General features: G+C 36.2%; 1 protein-coding gene across 8 annotated transcripts in view; it reads right to left on the reverse strand.

Annotated features, from left to right (window-relative positions):
* Positions 1-520: 520 nt before the first annotated feature.
* Positions 521-19,004, reverse strand: part of TASOR (transcription activation suppressor) — a 52,748-nt gene continuing 34,264 nt past the window's right edge. For 2 of the 8 annotated variants that reach the window (XM_039242475.1, XM_039242470.1), the window contains exons 15-24: positions 15,920-16,326; positions 14,524-14,665; positions 13,203-13,262; positions 9,010-9,944; positions 6,334-6,456; positions 4,911-5,070; positions 4,120-4,228; positions 2,472-2,650; positions 2,139-2,303; positions 521-1,253 (exon numbers count right to left, since the gene is read on the reverse strand). In XM_039242475.1, coding sequence (XP_039098406.1) covers positions 721-1,253; positions 2,139-2,303; positions 2,472-2,650; positions 4,120-4,228; positions 4,911-5,070; positions 6,334-6,456; positions 9,010-9,944; positions 13,203-13,262; positions 14,524-14,665; positions 15,920-16,326 — 2,813 coding nt within the window. In that variant the 3' untranslated portion in view covers positions 521-720. Of the gene's footprint in view, positions 1,531-2,138; positions 2,304-2,471; positions 2,651-4,119; positions 4,229-4,910; positions 5,071-6,333; positions 6,457-9,009; positions 9,945-13,202; positions 13,263-14,523; positions 14,666-15,919; positions 16,327-19,004 lie in introns of all 8 variants that reach the window. The other 6 variants (XM_039242472.1, XM_039242478.1, XM_039242476.1 and 3 more) reach the window with 6 other exon arrangements.

Consider the following 19,004-nt stretch of genomic DNA (forward strand, 5'->3'; position numbering starts at 1 on the left):
CCATAGCAAAGTTGTTCCAAATTTGTTCAATGCCTTTAATAAAGCTATCTTTTGAAATATGAAAGTGAATTTGAGTAAGTCAAGGACCACAGTAAGCACTGAAAATCATTAATTATTAAATACCCTCAAATAAAAGTTTGAGCAAAATTTTAGCAACAGGCAATTTTTACATGGCTAAGCTTAAAGATAAAAATAATGCTGCATGGTATTAAAGTTCTGAGTCTTAAATCTTGAGGTATTGAGCCAAATCCTGTAAATATTTATTGACATTACTGGCTTATACCTGTATAAAAACACTATACAAAAGCTTAAAATAAATACAATAGTTGATTGGTACGTAATTTCAGCAAAAGTAGTTGGTATCATCTGACGGGGGGGGGGTGAGAAAAGCCATTGTTTACTATGGTCTTGCAAATATCTAATTTTATATATAAAATAGGCTTCAATTTGAAGTCCAAGTACAGGTGACATATAAATGTAAAACTTAAAAGTGCCAACATGAGATAATTCAAGTACAATATATGTTAAAAATATATATATTTATTTCAATTTTCAGATGCTTCAACTGTTACAGGCCATCATGATTTAAATAAGAGGGGAAAAACATTTGAGAAAGGACAAGAAACCTTTTTGTTTAGAAATGAAATATAAATTGTTAATTCACTTATAAGAAACAGAAAAAGTCCATAACAACCTGTTTCAAAAAAAAAGTTACTATAATTATTTCTCTTTTGAAAACGGCCTGGAAGAATCACTTTTCCCCCACCTTAATGGAGATGGAGATTTATCTCTATCCAAGCTTTGAGTATAAGCAGATAAAAAGTAATTTTCACTTTCTTGAGACTGACTTGATGAAAGGGCATATGGTGTCCCCAAAAATGTCTGATGAGTGAGAACATTAAAATGACTAAACTGATGGGACATATGTAATTGACTGTGATAAACCTGAAAGCTGCTATATGCATCTTGCTCAGTTGAACTGCTGTTCTCTCCTTCAGAGCACGCTAGAGCAACAGAAGCTCTCTCTTCAGAATCAATCTGATAAGTCTTATCTTCTAATAAACTTTTTTGCACGTCAAGAGACGATTGCAACTCAATTTGAATATTCTTATTTTGATCTGTTCCACGTGATCCTTTGGTCTCTTTCGCCAATATTTCTGAATGAAAATTGCTGCATACTTCTATTTGTGAGATTTCATCCCCTGAATCCAGAGACATGTCCTCTTCATCCTTTTCATCGTTTTCTAAAAGAGCTACATTTAAAAAACAAAAAGTCCTCCTCTATTGAAATACACAATTTGTTTAAGTTTTAAAATTATACACTACTCACACAATATAATGCGTCAGGGTCTGCAAGTCCACAATCCCTTAAAGCTTGGTCTTCTGCCACAAGTTCACTTAGTCACAACACTCACACTAGGTGTGAATGTCCAGATAATCCGATGCTAAAAGCTTCTGCGAAATGTGTTCACGTTTAATGTTGGGAAATCCCAACTCCCAGCTCCAAAGGGGTTAATGTCAAAACAGCATCTAAAGTTATACGGTAATTCAGTATTTGACAAGACAAATAAAAAATAAAAATTTTGACATCTAGCTTCATTGGATTATGACTAAACTGGTTAGTTCTATCAAATGTTTGATCATCTGTGCTTTTCCTCAAAAACAACTTACATCTTTCATCTAACATAAAACCTGGAACCAAAGCAGAGGCCATTCTCACAAAAGACTAAAGCTATGGATAACCCTTACTACCTTGTAATTAAATTGCTTTATACATCTGGGGAGATTTAGTAGCCCAATGCTAAATCCCCATTATCTGGGGTCCTCCTTTTAAAAATAGAACCCCTTTGCTGACAACAGCAGCCAATAAAGCTCACATACCCTCAAAGACAAAATGCCTACACTATAATATGCGACACACAGTAACTCTTAACAGCTTGTAGTGACTACAGTATAAATGAGCAGATTTTGTGGATGCTAAATATAAAAATCATTGGTGCCTTGAAACATTCCCCTGAAGCTGTTTACACGGAGGGTGAGGAGTTTCAAGACCAGCATTTTGTTATATGAAAATGAAACAAAACCGTTCCTCTTTTTCTGTCTGCCTTTAAAGAAAAGGAAAACTACTGAAAAGTTACCTGACTGCGACTCAAGATTCTCATTAGCACCAAGCAGTGGAAGGTTTTCTTCTGTGATTGAGTTGTGATAGCCCACAAGATTTTTAAAGTTTTGCATAAAGTCTTCAGTAGATGCAACCACTATTCCATTATCTGTATAACTGGAAGTCATCTTGATATTCTTTTCTAAATTAAAAACAAGTTTTGAGCATAAAACACTTGAAAATATATATAGACAGATGATGGTGCCTGCCCCCGGCCTCCATAAAAGTGTTCAACACCTACCACAGGCCCCCAAAATTCTTTCATCCACACTCCTACATTCACAATAGAAAGTTTAAAGGCACCCTTTACCTGTTAAAAAGACTATGTGTCGTTGCTGTACGTTCTGAGCCTGAAGTCTGATAAGGCAATCCAATTCTGGTGCATTTCGAGTTTGTGAATCACAATTGTGGTACGACAGAATTTCAACCAGATGCTTCTTCTGATAGACATTCAGAAGTGTCAGCAGACTTAGAGCCTTAGCATTCAATCTGTGAAATTAAATAGTTCAATATCTGGATCTGTATTTCTATAGTACAGAAGTGTTTGCTTCAAATTAAAACCGTACTAATTTCTCAATTGAGGCAACCAATGACAACTGCACTACTCAGTTTACTGCCTGGTAAATGGGTTTCTCATTCACTAGGAGAGAGGGGAGCAGGAATTGTGCAACCCACATGTAAGTTCAGGGGCTTTTATGGGTGCAAAAGCCTGAGAAACAGCTATCAGCTTAGGCTAAAATCTCATTTTGCTTAAAAAAAACAACAGTTCCCTTTAGCTTACTAATTTAGAACTTGAATGAAGGACACGGACAAAAAAAAAAAATGCATAAATGTTCCCTTCAAAAAAATACATGGCTCTAAGCTATTTCTATACCTCCAAGCACAAGGCAACAAGTGGTAGAAATTACTATGTCAGGAAGATAAGGGTACTGTGTACACCTTTGGGCCTCATTATTATCTGGTAAACGAAAGTAAGGCTTTACCAATGCCTATTTGAAATGATTTGAAGATAAAATAAGTATTAAAAAAGTGAATTACTACAAAAAGTTAAATACTTTTCATTTCTTTAAGCATGAATTTCCTTAAGTGTTCCATGGGATTAGAAGATATTAGGGTATAAAAAAAAAGTGTTTTGTAGTCTAAGTTTAGGAAATGCTGGCTGACAAAATGTAGACTTTTTTTTTTTTTTTTTTGAGAGAAAGATAAAGTGTGAGCAGGGGAGAGGCAGAGAGAATCCCAAGCAAGCTCCACACTCAGCGAGGAGCCCAACATAGAGCTCCATCTAACAAATCGTTTAGATCACAACATGAGCCAATATCAAGAGTTGGACACTTAACTGAATAAGCTATCCAAGTGCCCCCGTAGAACAGAAGTCTTTGTCTCTCACATCCTTAAATGTGTAAATACACTATACGGACTCCAGTAGTAAGATACAGTATCCCAAACTCCTCTGATTATATCATTATTTGTGGAACCCTCAAGCTGACTAGGGTCTAAGAACCACTGGACATGCTGGAAATCACCTACTTCCATAAATGAATGTCCTAATCACAAATCCCCTTATCATATTGGGATTAATCCTTGTCTCAGTATGTATGTGTGTCACTAGATTAGCTGCCTAAATTAGTCCTCAACTGGGAAAGAGTCTGACATAGTTGGCATATATAGTTTGGTTAAAAAAAAAAAAAAGGCAGCAGACTATTCCATCTTGGTTAATCTAAATGCTTAAGTGGCAAAGATGAAAACCATTTTACCTATATACATACCTAGAACTTCAACTTAAGCAAAATTCTACCTAAATACTACTACTTCCCTCCAAATAGTCTAGAATACTATCGACATTCCCTAAAGACTGGCTAAAGACATCTGTGAAAACTGAGCAGCACTGATAATCTATAAACACAGAAAAATGAAATTTTAAATCAGCAACCATTATGTAGTTATTTCTCAAATCTTACCTGCCCAATTCCTTTAGTTTCTTCTGAAATTTACAGTGGACTTTCCATTGCCATTTTCCTTCAGGAGTACTAAGTTCTTCGAGGAATGTCAAAAAATTTTTAAGGTTTTCTGTTAGAGATAATGAAGTTCATTTTAATTCAATAAATAATAGTCAGCCCACAACTGAATGATGGAAGAAATGTTTGTTGATATTATATAGACACACCTACTTTCCTATGTGTGTTGCCCCCCCTCCCTTTTTCCCTCTGAGGGAGACACAGAGCTATATATACTCTTAGATTTAAGAATGTCTACCAAAAAACACCCAAAAAACATGATAACAACAACAAAGCAGAAGTGATCCAAATGCAGTAGGAGCAGAGAGCCTTGCTTTATACCAGGTTTAGAGGAAATTATTTGCAAAGACTAAGAAAAGAAATTTGAGGCAATAAAACCTCAAGAAAATGATGGAATGTATTCGATATCTGTGATTGGCAGAATGGACAAGACATTTAAAAAGCATGAGTCACTGGGGTGCCTGGGTCACTCAGTCGGTTAAATGTCCAACTCTTGATTTCGGCTCAGGTCATGATCTCAGTTTGTGGGTCTGAGCCCTGCATCAGGCTCTGTGGTGACACTGTGGAGACTGCTTGAGATTCTCATTCTCTCTCTCCCTCTGCTCCTCCACTGCTCGTATGTGCTATCTCTCTCTCAAAATAAAGTTTAAAAATAAACAAAGATGCATGGGTCATTAATGAGAAAAACCTAGGAAAGACAGAAGTTCATGCTCAAAAGAATGCACAAATCTTACCAATTGTGATAACTTCTGGATTTAGAATGGATTCATCAGACACAATAAAACCTCCAGATACAAATAATTCATTATATGTATGATTTTTAACATCATCCAGACTATCAACACCAGCAAAACTAACACAAGGGAGCTTCTTTAAAGTCACCAAGCCAGGTACCTATTAAGCCAAAACAAAAACAGAAATAAGGACAGATAAGAGAATGAAATGAAATGGTTAAGACTCAAGTGTGAAGTGACCTCCAAGGAAAGTCTAACAAAATGCACTACAGCTCACCTATGTTAGTGTGTTGCTTCTGGAAAACCAAGCACAAAAATAATATTCTCATGTTCAAATACGTAAGTCAACCTTTATGTATTCAGTGCATACCATGAACAGAATGCTCTTAAGGCGCTTACACTCTCAACAATAGCCAAAACATGGAAAGAGCCTAGTGTCCATCAAGGGACGAATGGATCAAGAAGATGTGGTTTATCTATACAATGGAATACTACACGGCAATGAGAAAGAATGAAATCGGGCCATGTGTAGCAACGTGGATAGACCTTGAGGGTGTTATGCTGAGCGAAATAAGTCAGGCAGAGAAGGACAAATACCATATGTTTGCACACATAGGAGGATTAGGAGGAACTTAACTGAGGAACGTGGGGGAGAAGAAGGGGGAAATAGTGGGGGAGAGGGAGAGAGGCAAACCATGAAAGACTCTTGAATGCTGAGAACAAAGTGAGGACTGATGGGTGTGGGGGGCAGGGGGGAGATGGGCATGGAGGAGGGCACTTATGGGGATGAGCACTGGGTGTTATATGGAAACCAATTTGACAATAAACTATTTGCAAAAAAAAAAAATAAAGAAAAAAAAGAAAAGAAAAGGTGCTTACAACAGACTTGGAAACAGAATGATATAGGCCAACTTGTCTGGCCCTGTGAGTACAGGCAGAATTGAGAGGGCAAGAGCCTATATACTGGAACAATGAGGAAAGCCTTCAAAGGGCAGTAGGACTTGAGAAAGGCTCAGAAGACTGGATGGGGTACCTCCGCAACGGAAAGGGGAAATGATATGGCAAAGAGAGGGTACAAACAGGTTTCACCTGGGACATACACATAAATACACATAAAAATGATAATATAAAGAGTCGACAGACCCACTGACATTCAAGCAGTATTCCTAGTCTTAATGAGTGACAGGGAGGGTCTGGGATGTGCCACAATTTAAAATTTTGCAGAGGTACAAACTTGATCACAAGCTGATTCACAGAAGGATCGTTAGGTCTCAAGCCCTAAACCTCCCAACCTTGAAGTTTTCTCTTTTAGACCCTATGAGGATATTTTAAAAACAAACAGCTTCAGTCTCAAAGACAGTAAGATTTTAAATAAGGGAGTTTTTATAGCCAAAATAACAGTGAATTTGACTTAATAATATACCTTGTGAATGAAACCTGCAATGTCTTCATTCTGAATAATAATCAATAGTTTATCTAATTTTGATCTTCTTTCCAAAAACTGTTCTGGATGACATTCTGTATTGCCTAATTTGATAAGATATTCCTGTTAAAGAAAAAAACTAAATCAACATTAAAAAGTTTTTTTGCAAATATTCATTTAACACCAGAAATGCAAGATAAACTGGCAAGTTTAACTACTGTTAAAACACTAGTAAGGTCCCTTACGCTCTAGGGACCTTAGAGATTATCAAGTCCACTGTTCTTATAGAACAATCTATAGCTCAGAGCTTAAATGGCCACAGTTACAATGTTACAATGCTACGCAGTCAAAACTAAGTAAATGCCAATGGTGGTTAATAGAAAGAACCATAAGAACAATGAATTAGCCAGGTTCTTAACCCAGTTCCATTATTTATTGTGGGCAACCCAGAGTCCAATCATCAACCACTTCCTTACTCCTATTTTCCACTCCACTCAAAGGCAGGCCCTTGGCTATTTGCAGCAAGGTCGACAGTATACTTCTTCAGTTATAAAGCTCTTTTCTGACTACTGTAGCTCATTTAATTCACAACAGTCCCAAAGTCATTCATTCAGAGCTTCAGTGTATATGACGGCTGTGTATACAATTATTGTATTCAGTGTATACAGTGTGAATACACTGTTTAGTTATGTCTGTCAAGTTTATACCTTCAGCTGAAATAGACCCTCCCCTCTAATTAATACCTCCTTCCATATTGGTGACATGGTACTACCTTTCAAAGGACACCTGGTAGTAGTACAGGCAGTTTCCTTTGCTCTTTGCTTGCTGGTGGAATCCTTAAGTCTGAGGTAAACTGAGGGTCCTAGAGGTCACATTCCTCATTTCAGATATAGGAGCAGATTAATTTTCTCAAGATTGGTAAGGCTGGTTAGACAGCCATTGAATCTAAACCCAGCTTGCCTCACAACCAGTCTACTGCTCTGCCAAGAACGGTCTACAAGTGTCATCCCCAAAGAGGATGTTTCCGTGTAGCCCTAAACTAAATAAAGCGGCATCTTCTGTATTATTAGACTATTAGATTAAAGCTTCTGGGCAGCTTACAGTCAGGTAATGAGAAAGTAAAATACTGTCTGACAGGCTGGCTTATAATTTTTGGTCTTTTTACAGTAAGAAGCTTTAAATGCAAGTTGATTTTAGATGAGACCATTGAACTCCTCTAATAATAAATCAGTTTGACTCTGGAAATACTTAGGAAACTTAAAATTTTATTCATAGTCTTTTTTACTCTATTGTAACATTTTTGTTGGATATTTTCCAATGTGTATTGATTAAAACAATTAAAGTTCCGACCTCTTACCAGATTTATAAAACACGCCACATCCTTTTCTTCTTCTATGTAACAAAAATATGACTTATTCTATTATAGAATGAATTAAATGCACCATTCATAAGTCAATGCATTTCCTGTGTGTATTACAATTAGTTTTAAAAATATGGTGGAGAAGGTGGAATATTGCTGAGCACACTGGAAAACAATGTCAACTCTATTCTCTCTCATCTAGGCCCCACAACACACTGCTATTGCTCCCCCAAGTATTGATCATGTTGCTAGGAGTGGAAAATGTTAAGAAGCTCTACAGTCAATGACACAGGGCAAAAATGCAACCAAGGAACTCCTAGTAAGTCTGATTTCATCTTTCCAAGATGAGCACTCTTCCTCCCTCTTCATTTCCATGCCCTTCATGTTCTCGTGGCTACACTAGATGAAACATGCTGACATCACAGATATCCCCAAACTGACAAAGGCTCAGGACATGTTGGCAGCACAGAGTTTGTGGGCCACTGTAGGCTACAAGGCCCTTAACTTATAGTCCCTTCTGCTTCCTCTACCAAAACAAGCAGAAACTCATCATGGTAAGTAAATTCTATAAATGGGAGGAGGCATTTATTTTAAAACCTATAGTATTCCCTTAAATTGAAATTCTGTAGTTTAGTGAATGCTAATTGTTAATATTAAAACGATATACTTGTTCCTGTTATAATTTACCTAACGTTATAAATTTTACATACCTAGGTATCTGTACACATAAATACACGCATGTATTTTTAAAAATCAAATACTTGAAACACTAGTCTTACTCTGTAGCTTCAGGAGAAAAAATATACCTTGCAGTGAGGAATCTTTCATGATTAGGGAATCTTTCAGGATAATGTTTTCTGATCAAAAAGGCTGTAGGGAATCCTGACATGACCAGGGTATCAAGAAAATGCCAAAAGATTACATATATCATCATTAGGTCATCCCCAGTTTTTTTTACCTGACTGATAAAAACCCCATAAGAGGTAATAAACACTGACAGCTTCCTCTCTTTCCCTCCCCTTCATTAAAGACCAAAGTGGGAAGCGTTTAAAATCTCTGAATCAACAGTTTAAAGGTATTTGCAGTATACATACAAATGGTCTTCAATACCACCCAATAAAACAAGATGTTAATTCTAGGATCCTTAGATCACAGGTTCTAAATTTAATTGAACTTACTAGTTTTTTAATTTCACTCTGTATTAAATTATGAAAGTACATGGTCAACATTTAAAAACAAAGAAAAAAAAAATCCATTTTATTAGACCCAACAAGACAAGTTTATAAAACATTACTATTACCTTCTCATTTAGTTACCTTTATTTCTTTACAGAGCACACTCTCTTCTTCTTCATGAATATAAAATTTCACAGTATTTTTCTGGACATCTTTCATGATTTTAACCAAACTGTTAAATACTTCAGGTTCTAATTGGCTTATAAAATTTGAAAGAGCTGGTTGGGCAGAAATGTTTACATCACTGGGCGATTTTGTTGTTTCTTTCTCTACTGGTTCCCGGACAATATCACCAGGTACAGTATGGTCAGAAGTCACCATTAACTCTGTGGCATGGTGTGGCTGGTTCACTTCTACTTCGGTTAAACCCAAGGATGAAGATGAATGCTGCTCACTGGAGTTGGTGTCTTTCAAAGGATCACTACAAAGTGGCTCAAGGAGCTGTTTATTGTTGAAGTCACTTGAGGATATTGGAATGACAGGCTTTCCCAGAGGATTCAATGCTATCTTAGTACCAGAATCATTAGGACTGACCCGTGGCAAATTCCCACCCTTGGCTGATGCTTTGATAATAATAGTATTTAGTTTCTCATGCAAGCCATCTACAAACTCCTGTACACCAGCTTTGGAAGTCTTAGAATATATGAACTCAGAAAGCCGTTTCATCTTCTCTTGTGTTGAAAAAATAGGTGTGGAAAATCTACTGACATATGAAACATTCTTTTGCTTCAAAATCTCTTCTATCTTCCTAGAAAAGAGATTGTACTCTCCTAACACTGTCCTCTCTGTGGTTTCACTCATTGTGGGTGGCTCTGCTGCTGGCACACACTGTTCTTCCACTGTCACCACCTGACCTGTCAACACGTCATCCTCAGTGGTGCCCTTTAGTGTGTCTGTAAATGGAGAGGATGGAAACTGGTAATCAGAACTTCTCTGTCTACTTATTACCCGGGGGTCGTTAGGAAAGGCCTCCTGCGGTGGCAGACACACCAGCTGTTCTTCTGGTGATTTCATACCTATACAGGAAGAGTTCATTATTGTAAGAGCAATCCAAAAAATAACACCTGAAAACATGAACTCATAATAGGAATGTCAGATCAAAGTATATATTTAGAATTAATTATGTACTAGAAGGCAGAATAAAAATCTCAGATAATGATGTGAACCCTATTTTCTATGTGCCCTATTTATGGCTGGTCTTTGGATTTCAGTAGCTACAGTAACAAGTCTGGATATTATTTTCTTTGATTCCTTTTGAAGTGTTTGAACAAATGCCAATTTGGCATTGGCACCAATATAAATTAAGTCATTTGCTTATTTCTGCTTCCCAGATAGATCAGGGAAAAAAAGGCTCAGTAATATGGAAGAGAATATATTTCTTATCTGCATTACAGTAACACCCTTGAGATGAAGAGGTCATTCAGCTAGCTACCTGATGTTAATGGAACCATACCTCTGACTTCTGACAACCAGCGCAATCCATAGATAGTACTTTTTTCCCCCCAGATATTCTATAATCAAAACACAGTATGTTTTTAAAACTATAGTTCAAAACAGACACCCTAAGTCCTTTTTTAAAAGACAAGGGAAAAATGTGTTTAACAACAATTTATAGTAATATTTTTAGGAAAAGAAAAAATTCATGACCTTTGCCTAGATGATATTATAAAAATTTTTTTAAAAATCTCCTTAGATCTTAGCAAATATTCCCTAACAAACTGCTGTTGTAGTCTATGAAATAGTACTTCCATATGAAGAAGTGCAGGTACAAGTATAGTCTTCAAAACCACAGTACCCTGAAGATATAGTGAATTCTCTATTCAAGTCTGCACCTAGGTATACACATTCGGTTGTGTTTCCTCACACTCAGACTTTCCTAACGGCTTTAACAGCCTCAGCAGCAGTCAGCGTGTGACATTTCTCCACCACTCTTGGTATTTACCATGAGCCACTCCACCCATTAACTACTGCACAGACACCTGTCAGCAAGACCACAACAGGTCTACAGGTAGAAGAGAAGGGGACAAAAATATCCAATGTACCAAGGTAAGAATTAAAACTGTATGAAACCAATAAACCAGAAAATTCAAGTTCTATAAAATAACTCAGGGATACAGAACATTCTTCTTAAAGCTACATTTAAAATACATTTTAAATTGTATCTTATATAACAAATGGGTTGCAGAAGACTACCTATAATTTTTAAACTTCTGATTATGTATTATTTCATCAAATGAAATATCTGCTTCCCAAAATGTATAGCTGTAGTTCAGACCAATAAGCTTACACTTGAAGAGCTACAGATAAAAGGAATTTTTTTAAAAAGCGAAATAGAGCTTTAGGGGCACCTGAGTGGCTCAGTCGGTGAAGCGTCTGACTTCGGCTCAGGTCGTGATCTCGCAGTTCGTGGGTTCAAGCTCCGTGTGGAGCTCTGTGCTGACAGCTCAGAGCCTGGAGCCTGCTTTGGATTCTGTGTGTGTGTCTCTCTCTCTCTGCCCCTCTCCCACTTGTGGTCATTCTCCCGCAAAAATAAACTTAAAACAAAAACAAAAAACCCCCCAACAACTCAATGGGTGCCAGACTGGCTCAGTCAGTTAAGTGTCCAACCTTGGCTCAGGTCATGATCTAGTGGTTTGTGAGTTTGAGCCCCACATTGGGCTTTCTGCTGTCAGCATAGAGCTTGCTTCAGATCCTCTGTCTCTTCTCTCTGCCCCTCCTATGCACATGCGTGCTCAAGCCCCCCTCAAAAATAAATACATATTAAGGAAAAACCCTCTAAACAAATCCCTTTTAAAATAGCAAATGATCATCACCTAATTGTATTTTGCACAAATTTCTCCTATATGATTCTAATTACTAACACTGACTTTATTATTTTAAAAAATGTCTTCATCAATAAACTATATAAAAGAAAAAACACGTCAATATTAATAACGCATGTTTTCTATTGACATTCAAGCATTGCAGGTTTTTTAAGTGGAAGAGGAGTAGTGAGTTCTCTAAAGGCAGAATCATTCAGGTATTTACACTTTTAAACACAAAATATAAAAGATGGGTATGCCAAATAAGAGGACTGCAGATGCTGAGGGAGCATGGTGAAGCATAAACAAGATACCCCGCTGCTTCTAGAAAGAAAAAATTACTGGCAGATACAAAATAGATGAATTCCAGACATAATGTTGAGTGAAAGAGCCAAAAACAAAACAGGACATATGTAGGTTCCATTTACCTTAAATTTAAGAACAGGTCAACTAATCTATTGTGAAAGAAATTGGATTAGTGGTTACTGTTGGGTCAGGGAGAGTACTGACTACAAGCATACAAAAAGAAAACCTTGGGTATTGGAAATGTTCTACATCTCCATTTGGATAGTGGTAACCTAAGTGTATATACATGTAAAAATCCATCAAGCTGGGCACTAAAGATTTATGCACTTTATGTCATAAATCTGTTATTCCTGTTTTGCTTTTTGGGGTCGTCTTTCCCTAGGAGGAGGCAAAGATTTTCTTGAAGAAAACTATTCACTCTTTTTCTAAATCCCCAAAGAGAGGAAAACCGTAAAGATGTGCTAAAATTAAAAGACACTTAGCTTTTCTTCAAAACTAAGGGGGAAAAAGAAACCACCACTTAAGATTTCTGAAAGAGTAAGATACAACGAAATGGAAACAAAAAAGGCCGACCACCAAACTCTAAGCAAGAAAATAATGTCGATGGCCATTTCCAGAGATGTTCAATTGATCTCCAACAAAAGAAAAGATCTTCTAGGAACCAATGGCAACTACCCAATCAGCAACATCTGTAACTTTCTGGAATCCCAAAGTTTCCTAATCTCTTAATTATATCACCTTATTTAAATAATTAGAAGAAGAACTGGGTCAAAAAATTCAAGATTAGGAATAATGTACCTAAAAGATAAATGGCCTTAATCCTAATAGTTTTTAAACTTGAAACTTGAAGACTGCTTCTCATGGATATTCTGCAGAAACAAATTAAGAAAAATATTCTAGTCTTCTCAAGTTATCATATCAGAGAGAATCACCATAGGTAAAGAAAACTTAATCTCTAAGAATTATTCAGTGACTTCTTGGAACACATTCTTTGTATAAGGATATTTGATACAAATCAAATAATGATTTAAATGTAAATATGATATTATCCAAATTTTCTGTCATTAACAGAACTTAAAATGATGCCCTATTGATGGAGAACCAGAAATGCAAGTAGCAATTCCGAAGAAGGGCACATTGGGAAGAAAGGAAAGGGAGCCTTCTCACCTGGTGTTTGTTTCTCACCATGTTTCCCCAGCTGGTCTTCTGGGCTTCTTGCATTCCCTCCTGAGGGAAAGCATCCATTAGATTTGTAGACTCTCTTCAGATATTGGTGATACCTATTAAGCACCCTTCAGACAACCCCAAATGCTAACAAATCCAAGTATTCCATCTTTTGCCTAAAATAATCCAGAAGGGTCATTCAGAAATAGAAAGTTGCTTCCCTTTCCATTCAGGTGATGACAGAATATCAACAGCTAGATGCTGTGCCTTCAAATGACTCTGAACATTAACTATGAAGGTGCCTAAATGAGGAATGGTTAAGATAATTATTTTGTACTGCCTACTTCTTATTGTTCCTCCCACTCAAACTGACACCTCCAGCTCCTAAGTACCAGCTGCTTCTCTACTATCACTCCTAAGCCTCTTGCCCCCTCTGGTAAGGTACTGAGTAGAGAATGGTGCTGAAGCCCATGGAAACTCATCGTTTTAGAAATTCTTCTCAGAGTCCTTGGAGGTCTCAGTAGGTTCTGGGTCACAAGCTAGTCTACTTACTTTTTAGCAAAAAGTTGTTTGTTTAAAGTTTATATAAAGGTCTAGGAATGGAAAAGATGTGCCCTGGGAATATTTCCAAAAACGCTTAGCTAACAAAGATGAGTAAGAACTTTGAATATTAAGAGTATGTATATATGTGTATATATATACGTATGTTTGCACAGAGAAATTAGAATACTGCAAAATGATCTTTCAACATTTGCTAACCCAGTCTTGCCCCATGGTTCAATAAGCTTTCTAGGGACTTTTGCATTTGACCATTTTAGGGCATTCTCTACAATGACCTAATTGCTCTAAGACAATAATTAAGAAATCAAATTAATTTCAAATAGATGAACCTCAACATGACCACTTCTTAGATTATAGCTTATTGTGGCGAAGTCTGCTTTAATAATTTGAGAAGACAATATTTAATCTGCTACCCCAAAGACCTTCATTGCATCTGTTACTAGCTCACCTTATTAGAAACTCCATTTCCGTCCACAATTTTCAGTTGGAAGTCTGCGTGCTAAACTCCATAGGAAGGTAAGTATATTTTAAATCCCCCTGATTTTATAGGCTGTTTTGCACATACTTGCTGATACTGACCAAAAACAGCAACACTCAATAATGAACATTACACTGCTCAAAATAAGATACCAAAGATGTCAGAGCCAAGTAAGATGAATTACCTACTAACCCAAGAATGGAATCTAGACAAGATGAAACCCATCAGAAAACTGGTCCCTAAGTAAAACCAAGCAAACCTAAGTCTCAGTATACTTGTTCTTACCTGTAATTGGAATCAGTTTCCAATGTATTTCAGTCTCCTCAACATCATTTGACTTAGATTGTCTGCGGAATCCATGTTCAATGGGAACAGTGGGACACAAACTGCAATCTTCAAAATTATTCATGCTAATTAAATTTGGATCCTAAAAATTAGAGTACATATTCAATAGCTTTTTTTTCAATTAACTTTTATGTCAAGAATAAACAACTATTTCTCTCTTTTTTTTTTTTTTAAAAATAGGCTCTACACCCAACATGGGGCTTGAACTCACAACTCTGAGATCAAGAGTCGCGTGCTGCAATAACTAAGCCAGGCAGTGAGCCCCTAAACAACTATTTTTTCCACAAGTTTCAATCTAAACATTACAAATGAGTAAAATCGATATGGCAAAGTTTTAACACTCTAGTCTTTAAGCACAATTTTTTTCCTCAAAACATAATTTGATGTTGATTTAGAGCAGAGGTTGGTTTTTGGTAAAGTACCAAATTTTTAGACTTTGTGGGCCAGTTACTCAGCTCTGCCACTGTAGTACAAAAGCAGCCAGAGGCAATACCTAAGCACATGAGCATGGCTATGATCCACGAAAATTTTAGTTACAAAAATAGGCAATGGGCTAGGTTTGGCCAATGCTGTCACTGACCTGATTTAGAATATTAAACATGTCAGGAAATGTTAATAATTTAAGTTAGTTACATAAATTACATACTTCCCCAAGTGAGTATCCTGCCATCATCCTTCTCCTAAAATAATATCCTAAAACTACATGGAGAAAACCTGGGGACATACATACACCTTTTATTCAAAGGCAGGGAAGAAATGTAAGAAGAAAGAGAAAATTAGAAATAAGCCAGTAGGAATATGGTGCTCTCCTATTATTGTTTATTACCCAGAGATGCAGCCACTTCTTGGGGATAAGGTTACTTCTCAGGTAGAGATGAGTACTCTTCAAGCTCATATAATAAACAAACTAGATGTCCTGTCAAGCAATGCTGAGTCACACTTCAGAGGTAATCCTAAAGGATGCTTACTTTCCATTCCTATTTGCATGAAAAATACGAAGTACCTAATCTTGTTTGTAACACATATGCAGGCTGTGGTTACCTCATCTGCCTCACTTTTGGGTTTTGGTACTGCCAATAGGAAACCAATCAATGTTTTGAGGATTCAACTTTATATATAAGCCTATATACATAATCCTATAAGCCGGAAGGAAAACAACTACATCTACATTTATCCCTCTAACAGGAGTAACTTAAAAATACTATCCTGGATAATTTCATTGTAATAATGTAATTTCTTTTTGAAAGGGAAAAAAAACCCATTGAAACACACCTATATCCTCTTTCAGACACACATTCACAAAAGCAACAGAGATAATCAAAAGACATATGCTTACTTCTTTCAAATGTAGTTTATGGTCAGTGCCTACTTCACTGGTAGAAACAGCAACAGGATACTTTAACAATGATGTACTGACTTCTAGCAATGGGCTCTGAGTACCCTTAAAATGCACATTTTCAATTTTTGCACAAGTAGGCTGCTCATAGTCTTTCTTATCTGCAGGAGAGTTCAACTCATACTCATGCTTTTGCCTCAACTCTTCATAGGCATCATCAGTGTTCAATCCTAAGGCTTTGTTGACTGTGTCTGTCAAGGACGCATCGGAATGACGTGCATTTGCTAGTGTTTCTGACAGCCAATTAAACAGCCGATGGATGTCAGCAACACCAGAGTTAGAGGTATCTTGCTGCTGCGGTCTCAAATCAGCATCATGCCCAAGAGAGCCCATAGGCTGCAAAGACTCTGAAGGGAAAGAAGACAGAAAAACCATCTTTCAAAGTTAAGTTTAGAATGTAATATAAAAATTTAAAAAGTCAAGTATATCTAAAACTTAATTATCATAAGACATTTGTGGGAAGGAATTCAATCAAACCACTGGCTTAGACTGTACAAGAATAGCCTTCCCTTTCTTTACAGTTATGACTGGTTCTAAAATTTTGCACAGAACTAAAATTTCCCATAAACGAAAGCTTATTTTCATAATTTTAAAATTGTATTAATGAAGAAATGAACTCAGACATCATGTTGGTAGTATGAATAACATATATTAATACCTGTACTGTATTTACCTTAGACTCTATTACCAAAATCCTAAAGTCTATCAGGTGACTTGAAAACTATAGAAAATATCTGTATAGTTGTTACTTTGCAAAATACTAGGAAGATATGCAGATTAGATTTAAATCTACTAAAAAACAAATCATGACTTAATTTGATTTCGATCTCCACTATACTTACTAGATTGTCTTTAAGATAACTGATATTCTTATAATCAAAAACCTTATTTTGAATGGCAAGATTACCATAACAAAGCTATTAGAAATACAAAATCATCCTAAAGAAATCTACACCAAACCTGCACTAAGAACAAAAAGCAGTATGAGAGAAAACACATTAAGACATGGTTCTAAGCAGATATAAATCTGGGTAATCTGGACAACCAATGTATTTAAAACCTGCAAAAGGAAGACATTCAGAAAGTCATGTGCTTTTAATGCTGAAGGAGGGTAAAATCTGGGTAGATGTCATGATTTCCAATTTAGGCAGAGTATATAATGTACCACAGCCAAAAAAAAAAAGTTAGAAACAATATAGTATATACTGTAAGATTCTAATCACATGAAATTATAAAACTATAGAAGCAGGAAAAACTATTATATAGAGACAGAAAGCAGATCAGTGGTGGGGAGGGGTGAGATTACGAAGGAATGAATACAAGGCAACATTTGGGAGTGATAGAAATGTTCTATATATTGGAGTGGTGGTAACATAGCTATCAAAACTTACTTATCTTTAAACTGTACACTTAAAGTGGGTACATTATATATAAATCATACCTCAAAAAAGTTAATGTGAATGGGGGTAGGAAGGATAGGAAGTTACCTCTTATAAAGTGAGTGGATTCACCATCAAATCAAGATGAGGGTATTTTTTTTTTTTCAGAAATAGAAGATTAAAAAATCAAAATGACTAAAAAGAAACACAAATGCAGAACACCTAGAAATACAAGTCTGACTGTCACTAGTTCCAGTTTAACCTCTCTCTCCCTTCTCCCCTGCCCTGCTTGTCCTTCAAGTTATTATAATTAGCACGGCTTTCCCATCATTTTAATTACTGATAAGGCCTGATTGTCACCCACAACTATTTTTTTTACATTTTTAACAAAATTAGTCAATTATCAGCTAAAACAGTACTGAAATTTAAGTATCTTGACCATTATGTGCTCAGTGCTAGGAAATACAGCCAAGTTTAGGAACAATGTTTTACAGTCAGTCGCAACTAAATTATGGATTAAATATGGATTAGTGAACTATGTAACTTGAGGTAAAATTCTTTAACTTCTCTGAGATGTTGTTCTCATCTGAAAAATAAGAATAATAATGTCTACCACTCAAGAACTAAGTGAATCCAGACGTGTAAAGCACCTGGCACATAGTAAGCACTTAATTCTTAAGACATAGAGGTCAACAGTATAAGACACTGCAGATCAGTAATGTCAACAGGTCAGCACAATATAAGATAAAGGAGTTGAAAACCATCAAGGAAAAGAGCCAGAAAGTTAAGGAGCGATCTGAACTGCAAAGATATGAGGCCTGAGAGAAATCAAAGATGTTTCATTCAGGAAGAAAGAAAGAGAAGTAAACTGCTGACCATAACATATTCTGGAGAAAAATGAGCCCTAATCAAAGAACATGTGAAAAGAGAGTGGAATCATGGTTACTCAGGCTGGACATGGCAGCATATTTAAAAAAAAGCTTTGAAAGATGAATACAGAAGCTAAGATTGGAAGACTGTGATACTGAAATGAGTGATAGATACCAGGAAAGCCATGCAAAGGTAAGAATAAGATGAAAATGTTGGAAAGAAAAAGAACACAGGTCAAGTGAAGAAAGAACACTTGAAAGATTGAAAACAACAGCACTGTCTAACAGAACTTTCGGCAATGATGGAAATTCCTCTATCTGTGCTATTTCAATACAGTGGAATGGCTTATAAAATATAGCAAGTATAATGCATCAAATGAATTCTTCATTTTAATTTAAACTTAAATAATAACACGTGACTAGTGGCTATCATATGTGCAGGAAGAGAGGAATTTAAGGAAAGCAGGTAAGTGAAAAGTGAGGATACAAGCAGATTGCTAGAATAGTACAATAAAGACACTGATTTAAACTAGTTAGTTCTGAGACCCACTGAATTGAACACATTCAAGTAAAACAGCTCAGTAAACAAGAGGAATGGATACTGAGATCTGCCATAATCAAGAACAGCAGCACAAAATTCAAACGTCTTTAAACTCAAAGAACACATTTCATGCTTATTTTAGTATTTTAAAATTCTAGATGAAAAAATGTTTTATATTACTTGCAATACTGAAAGACACAGTTTAGGGTCTCCCATTTTTGTCTTTTACTGTCAAT

The sequence above is a fragment of the Hyaena hyaena genome, unplaced genomic scaffold, assembly GCF_003009895.1.
Source record: "Hyaena hyaena isolate Hyena2069 unplaced genomic scaffold, ASM300989v1 scaffold_212, whole genome shotgun sequence".
Lineage (NCBI taxonomy): Eukaryota > Metazoa > Chordata > Mammalia > Carnivora > Hyaenidae > Hyaena > Hyaena hyaena.